Source organism: Mustelus asterias, chromosome 10, assembly GCF_964213995.1.
Source record: "Mustelus asterias chromosome 10, sMusAst1.hap1.1, whole genome shotgun sequence".
Taxonomy (NCBI): Eukaryota; Metazoa; Chordata; class Chondrichthyes; order Carcharhiniformes; family Triakidae; genus Mustelus; species Mustelus asterias.
In genome coordinates this window covers 123,661,459-123,684,004 of record NC_135810.1, presented here as the reverse complement: position 1 = coordinate 123,684,004, position 22,546 = coordinate 123,661,459, and the positions used below count along the sequence as shown (strand labels likewise).

Here is a 22,546-nt window from a genome sequence, read left to right as displayed (position 1 = left end):
CTTGTGATCGGACTGGTTTAAGTTCCTCTCTCCCTTTTGCCCTGTGCTTTTTTTAAACAATTTTTGGGATGCTTTGTGTCTTCCATTGTAAACTCAGACAAAATACTTTAAGTCTGTCATTTCCTTATTTTTCCATTACTAAATCCACAGTCTCACTCCCTAAGGGGCCAATGCTTAGTTTAGCTACTCTCTTACTTTTTTATATATTTATATATTTGGAGGAAACACGCAGACACGGGAAGAACGTGCAGACTCTGCACAGACAATGACCCAAGCCTGGAATCGAACCCGGGTCCCTGGTGCTGTGAGGCAGCAACTGTGCCATCGTTCCGCCCTATGAGATGTCATGAAACAGTTATTGGAGATTGGTGGATCAATGTTTGGGCCTCAACTATTTACAACCTCTATAATGACTTTGAAAACTGCGTGATAATCAGATTTGCTGATGATACAAAGATAGGTCAAAAATTAAGTGAAGAGGAAATAAGGAATGTACGAAGTGAAACAGATTAAATAAGTGGGCAAAAATTTAGCAGAAAAGAGCATAATCAGGATGCAAGACTGGGTGGAGAAGTGGCAGATGGACTTCAACCCAGATAAGTGTGTGGTGGTTCATTTTGGCAGGTCGAATAGGATGGCAGAATATAATATTCAGGGTAAGACGCTTGGCAGTGTGGAAGATCAGAAGGATCTTGGGGTCCAGGTTCATAGGACGCTCAAAGCAGCGTCGCAGGTAGAGGCTGTGGTTAAGAAGGCGTCTGGAATACTGGCCTTCATCAATAGGGGAGTTGTGTTCAGAAGTCGGGAGCTAATGCTGCAGCTATATAGGACCCTGGTCAGACCCCACCTGGAGTACTGTGCCCAGTTCTGGTCGCCTCCTTCCAGAAAGGATGTGGAAGCCATAGAAAGGGTGCGGAGGAGATTTACAAGGATGTTGCCTGGATTAGGTGGCATGCCTTATGAGGATAGGTTGAGAGAGCTAGGTCTTTTCTCCTTGGAGAGGCGAAGGATGAGGGGTGAGCTGATAGAGGTGTATAAGATGTTGAGAGGTATTGGTAGAGTGGATTGTCAGAGGCTTTTACCCAGGGCTGAAATGGTTGCCACAAGAGGTCTCAGGTTTAGGGTGCTGGGGAGTAGGTACAGAGGCGATGTTCGGGGTAAGTTTTTCACTCAGAGGGTGGTGGGTGCGTGGAATCGGCTGCCGGTAGTGGTGGTGGAGGCGGATTCGATAGGGTCTTTTAAGAGACTTTTGGATAAGTTCATGGAAGTTAGTAAGATAGAGGGTTATAGGTAAGCCTAGTAGGTAGGGACATGTTGGGCGCAACTTGTGGGCCGAAGGGCCTGTTTGTGCTGAAGCTTTTCTATGTTCTATAAAGTGGAAACTGTTCACATTGGCAGGAAGAGTAGAAAAGCAGAATATTGGCCCAGAATTTCTGGTGTGGCAGTTACTGTTGGAGTGCCACTCCTGTCCCTTTGAATTACTACTCAGTCTGGAGTTGCACATTTCTCGCCTGAACTTCTGACCCTGGCCCACAGCAAAATATGCAGTGTAGGCGCTCCTGGAGCCCCTTCAGTGCAGAGCAGCAGCATCGCGAGTGAAGCCCCACATGTTCCTTTTATGGGAGTGGGGAGCCATTGGTCAGTGCTGTGGAGGAGTAGTTGGGAGGTTTGGAAGGGAGTCAAAGGAAGTGCCATGTGTTGCCGAGGCGGTTGGGGTTTAGTTGAGGGTTTGGGGTGGGATTGGGGGGGGACGGGCTCGTCTAGTGGATTGGGGGGATGGGTCAGGATGGATCAATACCATAGTTAGCTAGGAGTTAGAAGTGGTTTTAATCCTCTTAACTTTTCCTGGGTGACTATTCTGCTAAGAGAGTTGGAGCTACCCAAAATTTCTGATTTAAATTTGCGATTCAGGTGGTTCCAGGCACAACTTGCCAGGCAACTGGAATGTGGCCAAAAGAGAAAATGCTGGAAAATCTCATCAGGTCTGGCAGCATCTGTAAGGGGAGAAAAGAGCTGACGTTTCGAGTCCAGATGACTTTGTCGAAGTGCAAATGGAATGTGGCCTTTATTGAAAGGCAGCGGATGGAGCATAAAAGTTGGGAATTTTGCTACAACTGCACAAGGCAGTTATTTAAGGAGAGATTATGCATGCATTGGAAGCAGTTCAGAGAGAGTTCACTCAGCTGATTCTTGGGATGAAGGGTTTGTTTTATGAAGAAAGATTGAGTAGGTTGGGCCCATATTCATTCAAGTTTTGACAAAGGAGAGATGATGCTGAAACATACAAGAGCCTGCGGGTGGTGGTGGTGGTGGCTGGAGACAATACACATCTCTAACTTGTGCTTGGCCCTCTCTCCACTCACATTATCCGTACCTTTAAGACTTGATTACCTGTAAAGACTTGCATTTCAACCATTATCTTGTAAATTGAGTTTGTCTGTATATGCCCTGTTTGTGAGCAGAACTCCCACTCACCTGATGAAGGAGCAGCGCTCCGATAGTTAGTGCTGCCAACTAAACCTGTTGGACTTTAACCTGGTGTTGTGAGACTTCTTACTGTGCCCACCCCAGTCCAACGTCGGCATCTCCACATCATTGATTGTATTCAAGACTCTGTGCTAACTTTTTGGGTTTCAAGAATGAGGACCCCCAAGTCTCTGTGTTCTATAGCTTTCTGTAGTTTCTCTCTATTTAAATAATAATCCTCCACCTCATTCTTCCAAAATGAAAAATCTCTAATTTTTCCATATTAAATTCAACTTTTACCAAATTTCTGCCCGTCTCTTAGCCTGTCAGTATCTCTCTAAGCTATTTATATCCTCCTCACAACTTGCCTTCCCTGTCCCCACCATTATATCGTCTGCAAATATGGCCGCAGTGCAGTCAATTCCTTTCTCCAAGTTATTAAAATTGGCCTCACTATTCAGTCTGGCTAGTGCGAGGCAAGGATGAGGAGCCTCAGATTTGCCATCTTTGAAGTCCTGTTTGGAGGACTTTCTTCAAGTCATTATTGTCCTGAGCTCCTTTTAACTGTAGACCCCATTAATGCCACCTTCTCCTAAATTCTCACCTCCCTTAGTCAGCGTTTCCATGGCGCTGTGGTGTTTATTTTTCAGTTCAGAGATTTGAGTTGCTTCTCTGAACAGGCAGATTTCTAAGCAGATGAAGTTTGTGATGCTGTCCCTCGATCGTTGTTACTTCTGATTTAGGTGGTCAGATTGGGAAGCTTATTAATCAAGGCAATACCTTCATTGTACACTTGGACTTTGTTCCTACTCTTGGTGACTGAAACTTGTTTTCAGTCCTTATCTTCTGTCACTTTGTGTTTGGAGTTCTGAAGACCTTTTTATTAAATCTGGGCTCAGGATGTTGGTGACATTGGCAAGGTGGTATTTATTGACCATCCCCAAGTCCCTTCAGAAGATGGTGGTGGGCTGCTGTCTTGTGCTACGGCAGTTTCTGGTGAAGCTGTTCCCTCTGGTGTTCACTCGGAAGTTCCATGTTTGCCGAGGTATTGATCCAGCAACAAGGAAGGAACAGCAATGTGTGTCGAAATTGTGGTGTGAATTTGGAAGCACTGCTGTTCCCCGACTCGTTATTCGGCCCTTCATAAATAAATAGTATATAAATGATTGAGAGTTTAATGAACTGAACCTGGCAATGTATGATCACTGGACTTTAAACAATATTGAGGAGACCTGAATTTTGTTTTGTTTGTTCATGGGATGTGAGCGTCGCTGGCTCGGCCACCATTTATTGCCCATCCCTAATTACTTTTGAGAAGATGGTGAGGTGAGCTGCCTTCTTGAACCACTGCAGTCCATGTGGTGTAGGTACACCCACAGTGCTGTTTGGGAGGATGTTCCAGGATTTTGACCCAGCGACAGTGAAGGAAGGGTGATATATTTCTGAAAATAAGGACCCCACACACCCCGGACATTCTCTCTTCCACCACCTTCTGTCGGGGGAAAAAGATACGAAAGTCTGAGATCACATACGAGCCGACTCAAGAACAGCGTCTTCCCTGCTGCAGTCACACTTTTGAATGAACGTACCTCACACGTTAAGTTGATCTTTCTCTACACCCTAGCTATGACTGTAACATTACATTCTGCACACTCTTTTCCTTCTCTATGCATGGCATGCTTTGTCTGCATAACGCACAAGAAACAATACTTTTCACTACATACGAATACATGTGGCGATAATAAATTGAATCAAATCTAAATTAAATCAAAAATTGGCATGGTAAGTGGCTTGGAGGTGAACATGGTGGCGTTCCCATGTATTGGCTGCGCTTGTGCTTCTAGGTGTTAAAGATCTTGGGTTTGGAAGGTGCTATCACAGGAAGCTTGCTGAGTTGCTGCAGTGCATCTTGTAGATGCTACACCCTGCTGCCACTGTTGGTGGTGAAGGGAGTGAACGCTTGTGGTGATGGTGCCAATCATGTGGGCGTGCTCTGTCCTGAATAGGCTTGGAAGGCCGAAGGGCCTGTTCTGTGCTGTAATTTTCTTTGTCCTTAGTGATGAGTTTCTTGAGTTTTGTTGGAGTTGCACTGATCCAGGCAATGTATTGTAATTATTTGTTTGCTGAAATGTTGGTAATTGTGTAATCTTTTTATTTTATATTTAAATAATCTACAACTATGTCATGGACTATGATTCCTTGTTTTATTTGTATCGTTGTCACAATTCACCTTCTGCCATGATGATTTTATGATGAATCACTTATCTGCCGTGGTGGTGCTGGGTCGCGGTAAGGCAGGTTTTGTCCCGTTAGTGTCTGCACCAGAACTCCAGTTTCAGGATGAAATATTGTCTGTCAGTTTGAAAATTGCTGAAAATATCTCTGCTTTAAATATTCAAAATAACCAGGAGCACTCATTCATGTGACAGGGACTGTAACTGTCCTGCCATTTATCCAACTTGAAGTCCACCAGGTTTATTTGGTATCACGAGCTTTCGGAGCGTTGCCGCTTCATCAGGTGAGTGTAGAGTTGGGTTCACAAACAGGGCATATATAGACACAAATTCAATTACAAGATCATGGTTGGAATGCGAGTCTTTACAGGTAATCAAGTCTTTACGGGTGCAGACAATGTGAGTGGAGAGAAGGTTAAGCACAGGTTAGAGGTGTGAAATTCCTGATGCCAGGACAGTTAGTGAGATTTTGCAAGCCCAGGCAAGTCGTGCGGGTTACAGATAGTGTGACATGAACCCAAGATCCCGGTTGAGGCCGTCCTCGTGTGCGGAACTTGGCGATCAGTTTCTGCTCGGCGATTCTGCGTTGTCATGTGTCTTGAAGGCCGCCTTGGAGAATGCTTACCCGAAGATTAGAGGCTGAATGCCTGTGACCGCTGAACTGTTCCCCGACAGGAAGGGAACACTCCTGCCTGGTGATTGTCGAGCGCTGTTCATTCATCCATTGTCGTAGCGTCTGCATGGTCTCGTCAATGTATCTTGCCTCGGGACATCCTTCCCTGCAGGGTGTCAGGTAACAACATTGGTCAATTGCAAGCGTATGTGCCATGTACCTGGTGGATGGTGTCCTCGTGTGAGATGATGGCATCCGTGTCGATGGTCCGGCACGTCTTGCAGAGGTTGCTGTGGCAGAGTTGTGTGGTGCGTGATTGCTGTTCTCCTGAAGGCTGGGTAGTTTGCTGTGAACAATGGTCTGTTTGAGGTTGCGCGGTTGTCTTCTGAGGAGGTTGGTGTGGTTTTTCACTGTGGCGCATTGGAACTGTTGATTGATGATTCGAGCGCCATATCCTGTTTTTACGAGGGCATCTTTCAGTGTCTGTTGTGATCTTCCTCATCTGAGCAGATCCTGTGTATATGGAGGGCTTGCCCATACGGATGGCTCCTTTAACGTGTTTAGGGTGCAAGTTGGAGAAGTGGAGCATTGTCATCATGTAGTTGTTTCAGTGATTGTTCGCCGTGAGTCCAAAGGAAGAAAATGTCATCGATGTATCTAGTGTATAGCGTCGGTTGAAGGTCCTGTGAGATGAAGAGGTCTTGTTCGAACCCGTGCATGAAGATGTTGGCATATTGAGGTGCGAATTTGGTCCCCGTGGCTGTTCTGTGTGCCATGGAACTACATGATGACATCAAGTTCCATCCCACCATCAGACTTACCATGGACTACTCTCCAGAATTGATTTCATTCTTGGACACGCATCTCCATCAAGGATGGTCACCTCAGCACTTCACTACCGCAAGCCCACGGCTAACCTCATGATGCTCCACTTCTCCAGCTTCCACCCTAAACACGTAAAAGAAGCTATCCCATACGGACAAGTCCTCCGTATTCACAGGATCTGCTCAGATGAGGCGGATCGCAACAGACAACTACAGATGCTGAAAGATGTCCTTGTAAGAACGGGTTATGGGGCTCGACTCATCGATCGACAATTCCGACGAGCCACAGCGAAAAACCGCACTGACCTCCTCAGAAGACAAACACGGGACACAGCGGACAGAGTACCCTTTGTTGTCCAGCACTTCCCCGGAGTGGAGAAGCTATGACATCTTGTCCGGAGCCTTCAACATGTTATTGATGAAGACGAACATCTCGCCAAGGCCACCCCCACTACTTTCCTTCAAACAACCGCGCAACCTCAAACAGACTATTGTCCGCAGCAAACTACCCAGCCTTCAGGAGAACAGTGACCACGACACCACACAACCCTGCCACAGCAACCTTTGCAAGACGTGCCGGATCATTGACACGGATGCCATCATCTCACGTGAGAACACCATCCACCAGGTATACGGTACATACTCTTGCAACTCGGCCAACATTGTCTACCTGATACGCAGCAGGAAATGATGTCCCGAGGCATGGTACATTGGGGAGACCATGCAGACGCTACAACAACGGATGAACGGACACCGCTCGACAATCACCAGGCAAGACTGTTCTCTTCCTGTTGGGGAACACTTCAGCAGTCACGGGCATTCAGCCTCTGATCTTCGGGTAAGCATTCTCCAAGGTGGCCTTCAAGACACAACAACGCAGAATCGCCGAGCAGAAACTGATAGCCAAGTTCCCTACATGTGAGGACAGCCTCAACTTGGGTTCATGTCACACTATCTGTAACCCCCCACGACTTGCCTGGGCTTGCAAAATCTCACTAACTGTTCTGGCCTGAGGCAATTCACATCTCTCTAACCTGTGCTTAACCCTCTCTCCACTCGCATTGTCTGCACCTGTTAAGACTTGCATTGCAACCATTATCTTACAATTGAGTCTGTGTCTATATATGCCCTGTTTGTGAACCCAACTCTACACTCATTTGATGGAGCAGTGCTCCGAAAGCTCGTGCTACCAAATAAACCTGTTGGACTTGAACCTGGTGTTGTGAGACTACTTACTGTGCTTACCCCAGTCCAACGCCGGCATCTCCACATCATTTATCCAACTTGCATAAGAACAAATTAACAGATCGTTTTCTCTCCCTTTCAGGTTTCAAAAGCATGTTCACACTTACAGGATCTTACCTGATGAAGATGATTTTCTGGCAGTACAGGTAAGAGATGGGAAACAGACTGATATGGCTGGTTTGTTTGCTGCATATGGATAATATTCAAGCTTGAACTGATGTGTGGCGTGAATGTGACTTGCCATTTAAGTACCAAGCAATGGTTGTCTCCAGCAAGAGAGAATCTAAACATCTCCCCATGACATTCAATGGCAATACTTTTGCTGAATCCCCCCACTGTCAATTTCTTGCGGGGTTAATCAGAAACTGAACTGGACCAACCATGTAAATACTGTGGCCACAAGAGCAGGTCAAAGGCTGGAAATTCTGTGGCAGTATCTCACTTCCTGACTCCTCAAAGACTGTCCATCATCTACAAGGCGCAAGTCGGGAGTGTGATGGCAGACTCTCCACTTGCTTGGATAAGTGCAGTTAAAGCAATGCTTGACACTATCCAGATAAAAGCAGCCTCCTTGATTGGCATCCCATCCACCATCTTAAACATTCACTCCCTCCACCACCAATGTGGCAGCAATATGTAAGGAGTCTAACAGCACCAAGTTAAAGTCCAACAGGTTTATTTGGTAGCAAACTCCACTAGCTTTCGGAGAGCTGCTCCTTCGTCAGGTGAGTGGGAGTTCTGTTCACCTAGAACACGACTCCCACTCACCTGACGAAGGAGCAGCACGCTCCGAAAGCTAGTGGCGTTTGCTACCAAATAAACCTGTTGGACTTTAACCTGGTGTTGTTAAAACTCTTCCTGTGTTTACCCCAGACCAACGCCGGCATCTCCACACAGCAGCAATATGTACCATCTACAAAATGCATTGCAGAAACTCACCAAGGCCTTTGACAGCATCTTTCAAACCTGCAATCTCTACCGCCTATAATGACAAGGGAAGCAGACACTTGGAAACACCAATACCTGCAAGTTCCCCTCCAAGCTATATGCCATCCTGACTTGGAAATATATCACCATTCCTTGGTCAGAATCCTGGGCCTTCTCGAAGGTCAACTCATTGAAAGCGACTGGCCTGGATGGGGAACCCAGACGAGCACTCAGATCCTGTGTGGATCAGCTGGCGGGAGTATTCACAGACATGTTCTTTACACTAATCTGAGATCCCTATCTGCTTCAAGAAGACGACAATCATCCCTGTACCAAAGAAAAACCAAGCAGCGTGCCTTAATGACTCTCAGCTGGTGGCTCTGACATCCGTCATCATGGAGTGCTTCGAAAGGCTAGTCATGGCACGAATTGATTCTGACCTGCCAGATTCCCTGAGTCCGCTATAGTTTTGTCTACCGCCGCAATAGGTCCACAGCAGATGCCATCTCCCTGACTCTGCACTCAACCCTGGAACACCGAGATAACAAAGACACCTATGTCAGACTCCTATTAATTGACTACAGCTCAGCCTTCAACACCATTATTCCCATGAGACTTATCCCCAAACTCCATGGCCTGGGCCTCGGCACCTCCCTCTGCGACTATATCCTGAACTTCCTCACCCACAAACCACAATCAGTAAGAATAGGCAATAACACCTCCTCCACGATCATCCTCAACACTGGTGCCCTTGAAGCCTGTGTTCTCAGCCCCCTATTATATTCTTTAGACACCTATGACTGTGCGGCCAAATTCCCTTCCAACTCGATTTTCAAGTTTGCTGACGACACCACTGTAGTGGGTCGGATCTCAATGACGAGACAGAGTACAGGAATGAGATAGGGAATCTGGTGAACTGGTGCGGCAACAATAATCTCTTCCTCAATGTCAATAAAATGAAGGAGATGGTCATCAACTTCAGGAAGTGTAGTGGAGAACATGCCCCTGTCTCCATCGATGGGGATGCAGTGGAAATGTTTGAGAGCTTCAGGTTTTTAGGTGTCAGATCACCAACAACCTGTCCTGGTCCTTGCACGCCGACGCTATCGTTAAGAAAGCCCACCAATGTCTTGACTTTCTCAGGAGGCTAAGGAAATTTGGCATGTCTGCTACGACTCTCACCAACTTTAACAGATGCACCATAGAAAGTATCCTTTCTGGTTGTATCACAGCTTGGTATGGCTCCTGCTCTGCCCAAGACCGCAATAAACTACAAAGGGTCGTGAACGAAGCCCAGTCCATCACCCAAACCAGCCTCCCATCCATTGACTCTCTCTACACTTCCAACTGCCTCGGAAAAGCAGCCAGCGTAATCAAGGACCCCATGCACCCCGGACATTCTCTCTTCCACCTTCTCCCGTCGGGAAAAAGATACAAAAGTCTGAGGACACGTACCAACTGACACGAACAGCTTCTTCCCTGCTGTTGTTAGACTTTTGAATGGACCTATCTTTTATTCAGCAGATCTTTCTCTACACCCTAGTTACGATTGTAAAACTAAATTCTGCACCCTCTCCTTTCCTTCTCCCATAGAACCATAGAAATTACAGCTCAGAAACAGGCCTTTTGTCTGTGCCGAACCATTTTTTGCCGAGTCCCACTGACCTGCACTTGGACCATATCCCTCCAAACCCCTCTCATCCATGAACCCATCTTAAATGTTAAAAGTGACCCCGTATTTACCACTTTATCCGGCAGCTCATTCCACACTCCCACCACTCTCTGCGTGAAGAAGCCCCCCCTAATATTCCCTTTAAACTTTTCTCCTTTCACCCTTAACACATGTCCTCTGGTTTTTTTCGCCCCTCGCCTCAGTGGAAAAAGCCTGCTTGCATTCACTCTATCTATACCCATCAAAATCTTATACACCTCTATCAAATCTCCCCTCATTCTTCTACGCTCCAGGGAATAAAGTCCCAACCTATTCATTCTCTCTTTGTAACTCAGCTTCTCAAGTCCCGGCAACATCCTTGTGAACCTTCTCTGCACTCTTTCAACTTTATTTACATCCTCCCTGTAACTAGGTGACCAAAACTGTACACAATACTCTAAATTCGGCCTCACCAATGCTTTATATAACCTTACCATAACACTCCAACTTTTATACTCGATACTCCGATTTATAAAGGCCAATGTACCAAAGGCACTCTTTACGACCCTATCCACCTGTGACGTCACTTTTAGGGAATTATGTACCTGTATTCCTAGATCCCTCTGTTCAACTGCACTCTTCAGAGTCCTACCATTTACCCTGTACGTTCTACTTCGGTTTGTCCTTCCAAAGTGCAATATCTCACACTTGTCTGCGTTAAATTCCATTTGCCATTTTTCAGCCCATTTTTCTAGTTGGTCCAAATCCCTCTGCAAGCTTTGAAAACCTTCCTCACTGTCCACTACACCTCCAATCTTTGTATCATCAGCAAATTTGCTGATCCAATTGACCACATTATCATCCAGATCATTGATATAGATGACAAACAACAATGGACCCAACACCGATCCCTGTGGCACACCACTAGTTACAGGCCTCCACTCAGAAACAATCCTCCACAACTACTCTCTGGCTTCTTCCATTGAGCCAGTGTCTAATCCAATTTACTACCTCCCCATGTATACCCAGCGACTGAATCTTCCTAACTAACCTCCCATGAGGGACCTTGTCAAAGGCCTTGCTGAAATCCAGGTAGACAACATCCACCCCCACCTTCCCTTCATCCACTTTCCTGGTAACCTCCTCGAAAAACTCTAATAGATTGGTCAAACATGACCTACCACGCACAAAGCCATGTTGACTCTCCCTAATAAGTCCCTGTCTATTCAAATATTTGTAGATCCTATCCCTTATCACACCTTCCAATAACTTGCCCACCACCGACGTCAAACTTACTGGCCTATAATTTCCCGGATTTCTTTTGGAACCTTTTTTAAACAACGGAACAACATGAGCCACCCTCCAATCATCCGGCACCTCCCCCGTGAATACTGACATTTTAAATATGTCTGCCAGGGCCCCTGCAAGTTCAACACTAGCTTCCCTCAAGGTCCGTGGGAATACCCTGTCCGGTCCTGGGGATTTATCCACTCTGATTTGCCTCAAGACAGCGAGCACCTCCTCCCCTTTAATCTGTAAAGGTTCCATGACCTCCCTACCTGTTTGCCCTATTTCCGTCGACTCCATGCCTGTTTCCTCAGTAAATACGGATGCAAAAAAACCATTTAGTATCTCCCCCATCTCTTTTGGTTCCATACACAGTCTACCTCTCTGGTCTTCAAGAGGACCAATTTTATCCCTCACTATCCTTTTGCTCCTAACATACCTATAGAAGCTCTTTGGATTTTCCTTCACTCTGTCTGCCAAAGCAACCTCATGACTTGTTTTAGCCCTCCTGATTTCCCTCTTAAGTAGCTTCTTGCACTTTTTATACTCTTGGAGCATCTGATCTGTTCCTTGCTGCCTGTACATTTCATATAACTCTCTCTTCCTCTTAATCAGTGTTACAATCTCCCTCGAGAATCAAGGTTCCTTATTCCTATTTACTTTGCCTTTAATCATGACAGGAACTCAGCACTCTCAATTTCTCCTTTGAAGGCCTCCCCTCTGTACTCTGTAAACGGTATGCTTTGTCTGTATAGCACGCAAGAAACAATACTTTTCACTGTATCCCAATACATGTGACAATAATAAATTGAATCATATTTTAACTTAAATTGAACGTGTAACGGTCTATTTAAACCTCACATTAGTAACAAAATGTTCCAAGTTTTTACAATCATGTATTTCTGTTCTATTTTAAACTGAAAAGAACAAAAAAAAGTTAGATATAATTGGAGATGACCCAGTGGGGAGCTGAGAATTTTTTAATACAGAGTCTGTCTATCTATCTCTCCCTCAATGTCAACAAAATGAAGGAGATAGTCATCGACTTTAGGAAGTGTAGTGGAGGACATGCCCCTGTCTGTATCAACGTAGATGAAGTGGAGATGGTCAAAAGCATCAAGTTTCTGGGTGTCCAGATCAATAAGAAGTTTAACAACACCAGGTTAAAGTCCAACAGGTTTATTTGGTAGCAAAAGCCACACTGGTGTGGCTTTTGCTACCAAATAAACCTGTTGGACTTTAACCTGGTGTTGTTAAACTTCTTACTGTGTTTACCCCAGTCCAACGCCGGCATCTCCACATCATGTCCAGATCAATAACAGCTTGTCCTGTAACACATTCTGCACTCTCTCCTTTCCTTCTCTATGAACGGTATGCTTTGTCTGTATAATGCACAAGAAACAATACTTTTCACTGTACACTAATGCGTGTGACAATAATCAGATAAAAATCAAATAATGTTCTGGAATTCGGTACCTGAAAGTGTCGGGAGGCAGATTCTGAAAAGTAACTGATCAAAAGGAAGTTGGATAAATACTGGAAAGTGTAATATTTGCACTGCTACAGGGAAGAGGAAGGGAGTGGGTCTAATTGGACAATTCTTTAAGAGCTAGCACAGGCAGAATGGGCTGGATGATTGTCTCCTGTGCTGTTTGGAGTATCATGCAGTTGACCTATTATATAGACTCATACCATTTGACCTGTTGTGTTTGTGTGGATACAAACTGCAAGGACAACTCAGTCTCACTCCTTGCCCTTCTTGTAACCTCTTCAGGTGCTTGCCAATGGCCTTTGAAAACAGGAATGAACCTCACTCCACTACATGCAGGCAGTGCATTCCAGATCCTAATCAATTGCTGAATAAAAAGCTTTTCCCTCGTGTTGCCTGTGGTTCTTTTGCCGTTCACATTGAATCTATGTCCTTTGTTTCTTAAACTGTTCCCATTGTAGAAAGATCATCAGCTGCTCCATCTAGATGCTTCATGATTGAAACACCTTGATTAATTCTCCTCTCGGCCTTGTTTTCTCTAAGCAGAATGGCCCCAGCTTCTCCAGCCCATCCACTTAACCCCTAATCTCTCAAACCATTCTCATCCATCTTTTCTGAAGCCTGTCTATAGCCTTTACACCCTTCCTAAAGGGCATCTCGAGCTGGATGCAGCTAAGGCTGACCCAGTGTTTTATAAAGGTTCACCATACCTTCGTTGCTTTTATACTCTATTCCCCATTGATAAATCCCAGGATCCTGTACATTCTCAACCTGTCCTGTCACCTTCCTGGCCACTTTCACAATCGGGCCTGCCAAGTATAATTTGTGCACATGTACTGCCATGTACAGTTAGTTTTAAAGTTTATTCATTAGTGTCACAAGTCGACTTACATTAACACTGCAATGAAGTTACTGTGAAAATCCCTGAGTTGCCACACTCCGGTGCCTATTCGGGTACACTGAGGGAGAATTTAGCACGGCCAATGCACCTAACCACGTCTTTCAGACTGTGGGAAGAAACTCATGCAGACACGGGAAGAATATGCAGACTCTGCACAGTGACCCAAACTGGGAATCAAACCCGGGTCCTGGTGTTGTGAGGCAGCAGTGCTAAACACTGCCACCGTGCCGCCCGGCTTTGGGTAGTGAGTACTAGCCACAGAATTCCTAGCCTTGTGGGAACATCAGAGCTCGAGATGCGCTTAAGAAAAAGCTAGAGAAATGAACAAAATAATATATAAGTACAGTTGGGTGAATTGGGGTGAGAGGAGACTCAGGTGGTGTATAAACACGGGCATAGAGCAGTTGGGCCAAATGGCCTGTTTGTGCTGTAAATACTATGTAATCCCCAGAAGCACGATGCTTCAAGAAATCCCACCATGACGACTTCAGGGTTCTTCTAATTCCAAATCTAGTTTAGCGAACATCCAAGAAACGTGGGTTCAGAGGAACTTGCAGCACAGAAAAGGCTGTTTGGCCCATTGTACCTGTGCCTGCCTAAATCGAAGCACAGGGGCAAATTGTAGAATCATAAAAGCTAGAATCAGCTTTGCTGATGATTCTCCACAATGCAGGAAAAGTACAAACTATCCAGCCAGTGCTTTAGTAACGTTCTTGCATCAAACGTACTGAGAAACCTGCATGAAGGACCAAACTAGGAAGGTAGCTGCTTGGCAAGATAATGCGGCTGGTCACTGCCCATGCAAGTTATAGCCAAGCGTCTTGTTGCTAGATGGAATGGAGAGCAGTGTATCCTCTAAGCTGTGTGCTGTGCAGCAGCCTGTATGTTCCCATGCAGAGTGCACTAAGTCAGCATGCAAAACGGCAGATCAAGGCCCTGTGCGCGTAGCGTTACCTGGGCACCAAAATTGAGGATGTTCAGCGGAATAAAGAATGTAGCTATTGGTTTGGGCCGAATGGCATTTGTGATAATCTTGTGATTTCCATTAAAACAGACTTCTCAAGGTGTGCAGGTGAGACGTTTCAAAACACTGACTGAACTCATCACATCCTACCTCCAGCCGAACCAGGGTCTGGTCAGCACACTGCTCTACCCTGTAGAGAGGGAGGACAAGAAAGAGGCAGTCGAGGACAAGGACTACTCAGGTAACCTATTTTTGGGAGGTGAGCGCGGACTGGCTATTACGAGCACGGACTGGCTTCCTCAAGTCAGTGGGAGCTGATATTTCGAGACTGATAACCATTAATCAATATGTAACTCCATCTCTGCAACCTGATTTTAAAGCTTTTTCAGTATCCGACTCTTGTCCAAATAGGAAATACTCCAAATAAAAATAGCACTCTACTGTGTCTAAAATTCATCAAGCTCCATGTTCTATGTGTGACTTAAAATATCCGAGCTGTCTGTAAGCTTATCCCACCCATTGATCCCTCTCTCTCAGAACAGCTGATTATCCATCTTCCCTTCCCGCTCCCTGCACTGTCTGAAGTGTGTGGTTCCCTTTCCTCTGGCTCTGTCACCCTCAGTTTCCACAAAAACCTACACAACTCATTTTAAATCGCTGCCCTCAGTCAACAGACTTGCCCCTTGTCTTGCAAAGACTTGAGAAATTATTTTTAAAAATAGTATTACAAAGTTAGCAAATTGCTTTTTGGTAGCACAGGGTTTCCCAAACTTAGAGCCACGGAACCCCGAGAGAGCTCCCACGAGCATCAGGGAACCCCAAACATTCCCAAGAGGTAGATGCCTTTTTTGCCGCAAAATTGGTGCAAACATAGAAATCAAATGTAAACAAGTCTTTAATAGCTATATCTGTGCAATATCACCAACATTATTAAGATCTGAACGGCTGACCTTCCTGTTGTCTTCACTGCGAGGAGCGATGCTGCCTCCTTTGTGCATTCAACCACTTGATGTCAGAGACATACAGACATGAATATATTCACTCGCTGCATAAGCCCCCAATATTAACTGCCCTGCAAAGCCCCTCTGAAATTGTACTCATCAATGTGCTGCTCTTGTCCTTTGTCTCCTCTGGCAGCTCACCTTACCTGCGGCTCTGGATGTCTCGCTGTCCTGAACTGTCATTGCCTGGGCCGCTGCCGTTGCCTCCTCTGCTGCTAGGGCCGTTGCCCCTCTCTCCCCCCGCTAGGGCCGTCACGCTGCCTGCCTCCCCCCCCCATCAGTCACGCCGTCAACAGCTCTGCCATCACCACTAGTTGCCTGGGAATCATTAAAATGATTTTACTCCTGCACTGTGCCCTCTGAAGACCCCCTGGGTCTCTCTTTGACCCTCTTCCAATTCTTTGTCACTTGTTGAGAAAGCAGTTTCTCTGACAGTATAGGGTCCCAGGTGTGTCCCAGTGTCACCCAGCTATACCATCACTCTAAACCTCGCCACTGTCTCTATTAATTGCCTCATTGCCTGACCAGCATTGAGCAATAATTGCCTCTGACTGAATATTTGGAAGACAAAAGCCATTGTCATCTGTCAGCTATAAACTCAATTTCCTCTGCACAGATCCTATCCCTCACCCGAACAAATGTCTGTTTGCCACATTGGTTTTGTATTTTGCCTTGTTGTGACACTTGCGGTCATCCATTGGTGCTATCACCAACACCATCTTCCACTTGAGCAATGTTGCCCACATCTGCCCTTCCCTCAGCTCATCTGCCACTGAACCCCTCACCCGTGCCTTTGATATTTTTAATCTACTCTGCTGCTCTCCTGGCTGGCCTCCATAAACTTCAATTCCTCCAAAACTCTGCTGCATTGTGTTCAAGTGGCACAATGACCCATTTACCTTTCAGCCCCTGTGCTTGCTGACCAATTCGTGGGCCAGTGTAGATTTGAAGGTTCTCACACTTGTTTTCCTGCATGGTCTCACTGCTCCTCATATCTTTAATTGCACCACCATTGGTGGTTGTTCAGCTGCCTAGGTTCTAAGTTTTGGAATCCATAAACATCAACTTATTTTACCTCTTCCCCCCAACTGGGGCTATAGCAGATCCATCTTCAGTCACGATGTCTGACTCCCTTCTACTTTGCCTTGGGGGCAATTGTACATTTTTGTGTTTTCCTTTCTTCCTTTTGTAGATGGTGAAGATGAGAAACCGCCATTGCCCCCTCGCTCTGCCTCTGCCAGCTTCAGTGGCAGTGCTGGCACTTGCCTTTCACCCGTAGCGCAAGATGGAGCAACAGACAGGTAAATGAAATAGGTTTTATTCATGGTTTGGGGGCATTACACAAGATTAACATTCAGTGGAGTGGATTTCCACAGTGGATGCATTATGTGATATGTAACATGGGAGCAGAGCTCAAATGATTTGTAATGATTATAAATGATAAATTCTAAACAGCTATCTGGATATACCTGCATCACACGGACTTCAGCGGTTCAAGATGGCTTGCCATCACCTTCTCGGGCTGTTTGGGACGGGAGATCAGTGCTGCTCCAGCCAGCGATGTCTAGACCTCGCTTTCTCACAAAATACAGAGCTTTCTGTCATCACAGTGCCACCTGTATTTGGGAAGACCAGCAGCAGCTAAAAGCTTCAGAAGAGTAAAATTGTCAACTTGGTCTGCAAGTCACAATTATTGTGACAGTTAGATAAGGCTGGTACGGTGGCACAGTTGTTAGCACTGCTGCCTCTCAGTGCCAGGGACCCGGGTTCGATTCCCGGCTTGGGTTGCTACCTGTGTGGAGTTTGCACGTTCTCCCCGTGTCTGCGTGGGTTTCCTCCAGGTGCTCCAGTTTCCTCCCATATTCTGAAAGACGTGCTGGTTAGGTGGATTGGCTGTGCTAAATTCTCCCTCAGTGTACCCGAACAGGTGCCGGAGTGTGGCGTCTAGGGGCTTTTCACAGTAACTTCATTGCAGTGTTAATGTAAACCTACTTGTGAGGAATAAAGAAGTAAGTAGTAAGTGAGCAGATCCAGGATATGAATATCTGAATTGCTAAGAGTTGGTTGTTGCAGCAGTTCATCTATTCTTTTTGCTTCCTTCTCCACTCAGTGCAACCAATGGGCTGACCACCATGTCTCATGAATATTTGAAGGCGAGCTATGTGTTAGACCTGGAGGCAGTGAAGGCGGGTGCTACCAGCCTCCCGCACCTCAACAAAGCCTTAGTGACGTCCTGCAAGAGACTGAACAGGTGGGTTTTATGCAATGGAGGCCAATGAGGCACTTGTCTTCACTCATTGACCGCACTGAAAAGTATCAAATTATTGAACAGTTTGACCAGATTGATGCGGAAAGGCTGTTTCCCTGAGTCTTGTATTCGGGACCCTGGTTCCAGAGGTCAAGTGCCACACGCGTCCAGAGCCCTCAAACCGAGATTCAGTTTCATGAATTCTTGCCTCTAACTCAAAATCCTGCGGTAAGCCCCAAACCGCAGCCAGCTTAGGTGTGTCAGTTGCTGCAGTCCCTTATTGCTTCCGGGCAGTTGATTTGAATGCCCTATTGAATTGATTTATTATTGTCACATAGAACATAGAACAGTACAGCACAGAACAGGCCCTTCGGCCCACGATGTTGTGCCGAGCTTTATCTGAAACCAAGATCAAGCTATCCCACTCCCTATCATCCTGGTGTGCTCCATGTGCCTATCCAATAACCGCTTAAATGTTTCTAAAGTGTCTGACTCCACTATCACTGCAGGCAGTCCATTCCACACCCCAACCACTCTCTGCGTAAAGAACCTACCTCTGATATCCGTCCTGTATCTCCCACCACGAACCCTATAGTTATGCCCCCTTGTAATAGCTCCATCCACCCGAGGAAATAGTCTTTGAACGTTCACTCTATCTATCCCCTTCATCATTTTATACACCTCTATTAAGTCTCCCCTCAGCCTCCTCCGCTCCAGAGAGAACAGCCCTAGCTCCCTCAACCTTTCCTCATATGACCTACCCTCCAAACCAGGCAGCATCCTGGTAAATCTCCTCTGCACTCCTTCCAGCGCTTCCACATCCTTCCTATAGTGAGGTGACCAGAACTGCACACAATACCAATATTGGTATACAGTGAAAAGTATTGATTTTTGTGCATTATACAGACAAAACATACTGTTCATAGAGTAGTTGCATTGAGGAGATCGGGACGCCAGAGAGGAGGTGAAGATTTGTTTATTGTGCAGAATCTCTATTATGTATTTGTATTTATTCCTATTGGCTCACTGGAGCGATGCTGTATTAATGTAGGCTCCAGTAACGATGTGATAGACCGAGCGCGGGAAACAGAGAGAGAAGCTGCCATGGAAGAGATCACACACCATTAATAACGCTCCGTTCATTTTTAACCCAAGTCTGTCCCGTGTAGCATGTCTCCAGTACACAATCTGGAGTTGTCTTTCTTGGCTGAAACATTGGTCATTTTTTAAAAGATTTCATTGATGTGGGTATGATAGTTTACAGCTGTGGGTTATATTTTTCAACTGTTCTGAGATGAATATTCAATGAAATTATCTCTGTGCTGTGTTAATCTTAAACCATTTAGCATAAAGATCTAATTTCAAATATGCTATGGCATATACTTTAAGAAAATCACATGCCTATCACAAACATCTATAAGCTGTTGCCATTGTCCTATGGAATTAATATTGAGAATATATCAGTATCAGTCTATGTATTAGGATGTGTGTAATTTTAAATGTATTTTTGAGGTTTTTGTTGTTAAATGTCAGTTTGTTTCAACTTGTACTGTATTTCTAGGTGTATTTTCTTTTTAAGCCAGATATTACGAAGAGAAGGAATTTTTAAAAGAACAGCTTGAGTTAGGACAGCATTTTTAATGCAGCTAATTGACCCAAGGCACTGGCGATGAAATAATCATGTTGTGAAGTCGGTTGGCTGATAAATATTGACCAGAACACCAAGAGAGCTACCCTGCTGTTGTTGGGATAGTGCAGTTGGATCTTTTGCATCCATATGAGGGGGATAGAGGAACATTAAAACATTTAGCTCCTTGAACTTTTTCCAACATTTGGCTAAATTATGGTTGATGGTATCTCAGCTTCATTTACCCACCTTGGGTTCTGTAGACCTTAATATTATGAGGGCACTTTAAGACCTCATCCTATATATTTTTATTATAAGTACATATATATCTCTATCTTCCTAGTTATTTCTAAAATTTTGAAAGCTGGAGAAAGACCTCTAAAAATGGCTGAATCTATAACTGTCTGTGATCCTCAAACAAAAGGAGCTATCTGGTAGCATCGAAGAAACTTGCACCTTGTTGTCCTTGAAATGCGAATGACCCTCCATGTGGGTTGCACAGACCAAATTCGAAGGGAGCTATACAAAGGCCATCTGCATTTCATAACCCAGTTTACATAGAAACATATAAAAACTGCAGCACAAAACAGGCCCTTCGGCCCCACAAGTTGTGCCGAACATATCCCTACCTTTTAGGCCTACCTATAACCCTCCATCCTATTAAGTCCCATGTACTCATCCAGGAGTCTCTTAAAAGACCCTATTGAGTTTGCCTCCACCACCACTGACAGCAGCCGATTCCACTCGCCCACCACCCTCTGTGTGAAAAATTTCCCCTGTACCTACCCCCCAGCACCTTAAACCTGTGTCCTCTCGTAGCAGCCATTTCCACCCTGGGAAAAAGCCTCTGAGAGTCCACCCGATCTATGCCTCTCAACATCTTATATACCTCTATTAGGTCTCCTCTCATCCTACGTCTCTCCAAGGAGAAAGACTGAGCTCCCTCAACCTATCCTCATAAGGCATGCCTCTCAATCTAGGCAACATCCTTGTAAATCTCCTCTGCACCCTTTCAATCTTTTCCACATCCTTCCTGTAATGATGTTGGCCAACTAGAGTCTACTTGTCTGCGAGGACAGAAGACCCTGTAACTTTCCTTTCAATTCTTAGTTGAGCCGTTTAACCGTCTCGGGAACCCACCCGAGGGTCTCACATCCCTTGCTAAAACTGAATTGGGGAGGTGGGAGTTATGTGACATGGACCCCTAGCTTGTGGAACCGTTAATTTCCTTGTGGAACTGTCAAGTCAGTCTGCTGTTTACCAGGTTCCAAGCAGCCTCATAGAAAAGGGGTTCTGCCCAGTTTGAATACCTGACCCCATCTACACTGCTTCCACTGGGATCTCTGTACCATCACCTACAACACTAATTCACCTCTGCATGCCTATCTTATTGTGACATTAACACCACTGGAAAAGTGAATCACCCAGCATTAGTTTGTAGCTCATCGACCTCCACGAAGGAAGACCTCACTGGACTTTGATTCTGCACCCTGAAACCCACATGACACGATTTATTTTCTTGGTGGTCTCTGCACTGCAAACCGGTTTTTTATTGATTCCTCTTTTACTGTATGAATGCAAAGGAGGTAACGTTGCAACCCTCCTGTGACTAAAGTAACCCTTGGAAAACCCTTGGAAAACCCTTGGAAAACCCTTGGGCGGCACGGTAGCACAGTGGTTAGCACTGCTGCTTCACAGCTCCAAGGACCTGGGTTCAATTCCCGGCTTGGGTCACTGTCTGTGTGGAGTTTGCACATTCTCCTCGTGTCTGCGTGGGTTTCCTCCAGGTGCTCCGGTTTCCTCCCACTGTCCAAAGATGTGCGGGTTCGGTTGATTGGCCATGCTAAATTGACCCTAGTGTCCTGAGATGCGTAGGTTAGAGGGATTAGCGGGTAAATGTGTAGGAATATTGGGGTAGGGCCTGGGTGGGATTGTGGTCGGTGCAGACTCGATGGGCCAGATGGCCTCTTTCTGCACTGTAGGGTTTCTATGATTATCTATGATTGGATGATGCCAAAACTGGGTGTGTGTTGGTGGGGTGGGGGGTAGTGTGGCTGGTGGTGGTTGGGAATGTGCCACCGTCTGTAAAAGGGGAAGCAAATCAAAACACCTTTGTATCTCTGGACAAGTGGAGGGAGGAGAATTCATGCTGTTGAAACTAACCTCTGCCCTGCCGGTGGTAATACCATTACCAAACACAAGTTGAACAATCTTGGTGTTGAAATGTTGATTTGGCCCCCAGCCTCGGGGCAGATAACCATTATGATACCCCTAAATACCTCAGTTAGATCACCCCTTAAACTTCTACATTCGAAGGAACGCAAGCCCCGTCTGTGCAAACATGATTTAACCCTTATTGGCTCAGTATCACTCTAGTGAATTTGTGCTGCACTTTCTGGAAGGCCAGCCTCCCTTTCCTGAGGTGGGGTATCCAGAACTGAACGCAGGGCAGATGAGGCCATCATTTAACATCTCGTCTTTTGAGAAGGAGAGAGGAATGTGGTGGCTGAGGAAAAAATGTTGCTGTTGAGGCATTTGGGACCAGTTTAAGTTGCGTTTCCTGAGCTCAACTGTGATTGGAAGTCAGGTGAGACCCAATGAAAACATCACTTCCAGCTTCAACATCAATTCGTTAATTATGCTGTTGGGCAGCGCAACACAACAGCGAACTTCAGAGAAGAAAAGTGGCATTTGAAGGAATAATCATCTTCCCGAGACTCTTGGTGGAGGCAGTTTTTCCCTTTGCTGCTCCACAGTTGTCTGCTGTGTGAAGCCTTGGGGTGAGGTGAGGAGAAAAGCCCCAGTGTTCCCGGTTTCAGCCGCAGTCCAAGGAGAGGAAATGATTCATGTGTTGTTGCAGCTGTAGTTCAGGTCACGAGGAATACCCACACAGAGCCATGCTTCATATAAACCAAACACCTCTTACAGTCCTTGTGATTCTTGGCTCAGAAGGAACTGAGCTGGTACCATGCCCTCTGTCCAACATCCTCTTTACACAAACTACCTTCACTTTGCTCCACTGCTACCACCCCCCCTCCCATTTCTTTTCCAGTGGACTCAGAAAGCAGT

The 22,546-nt window shown here is 45.7% G+C and overlaps 1 protein-coding gene across 1 annotated transcript in view; it reads left to right on the top strand.

Annotated features, from left to right (window-relative positions):
• The window catches only part of inppl1a (inositol polyphosphate phosphatase-like 1a), a 181,785-nt gene that overhangs the window by 72,676 nt on the left and 86,563 nt on the right, over positions 1 to 22,546 (top strand). The window contains exons 2-5 of the mRNA XM_078222652.1: positions 7,465 to 7,528; positions 14,692 to 14,842; positions 16,795 to 16,903; positions 17,713 to 17,853. Of these exons, the coding sequence (XP_078078778.1) occupies positions 7,465 to 7,528; positions 14,692 to 14,842; positions 16,795 to 16,903; positions 17,713 to 17,853 (465 nt within the window). The remainder of the gene's footprint in view (positions 1 to 7,464; positions 7,529 to 14,691; positions 14,843 to 16,794; positions 16,904 to 17,712; positions 17,854 to 22,546) is intronic.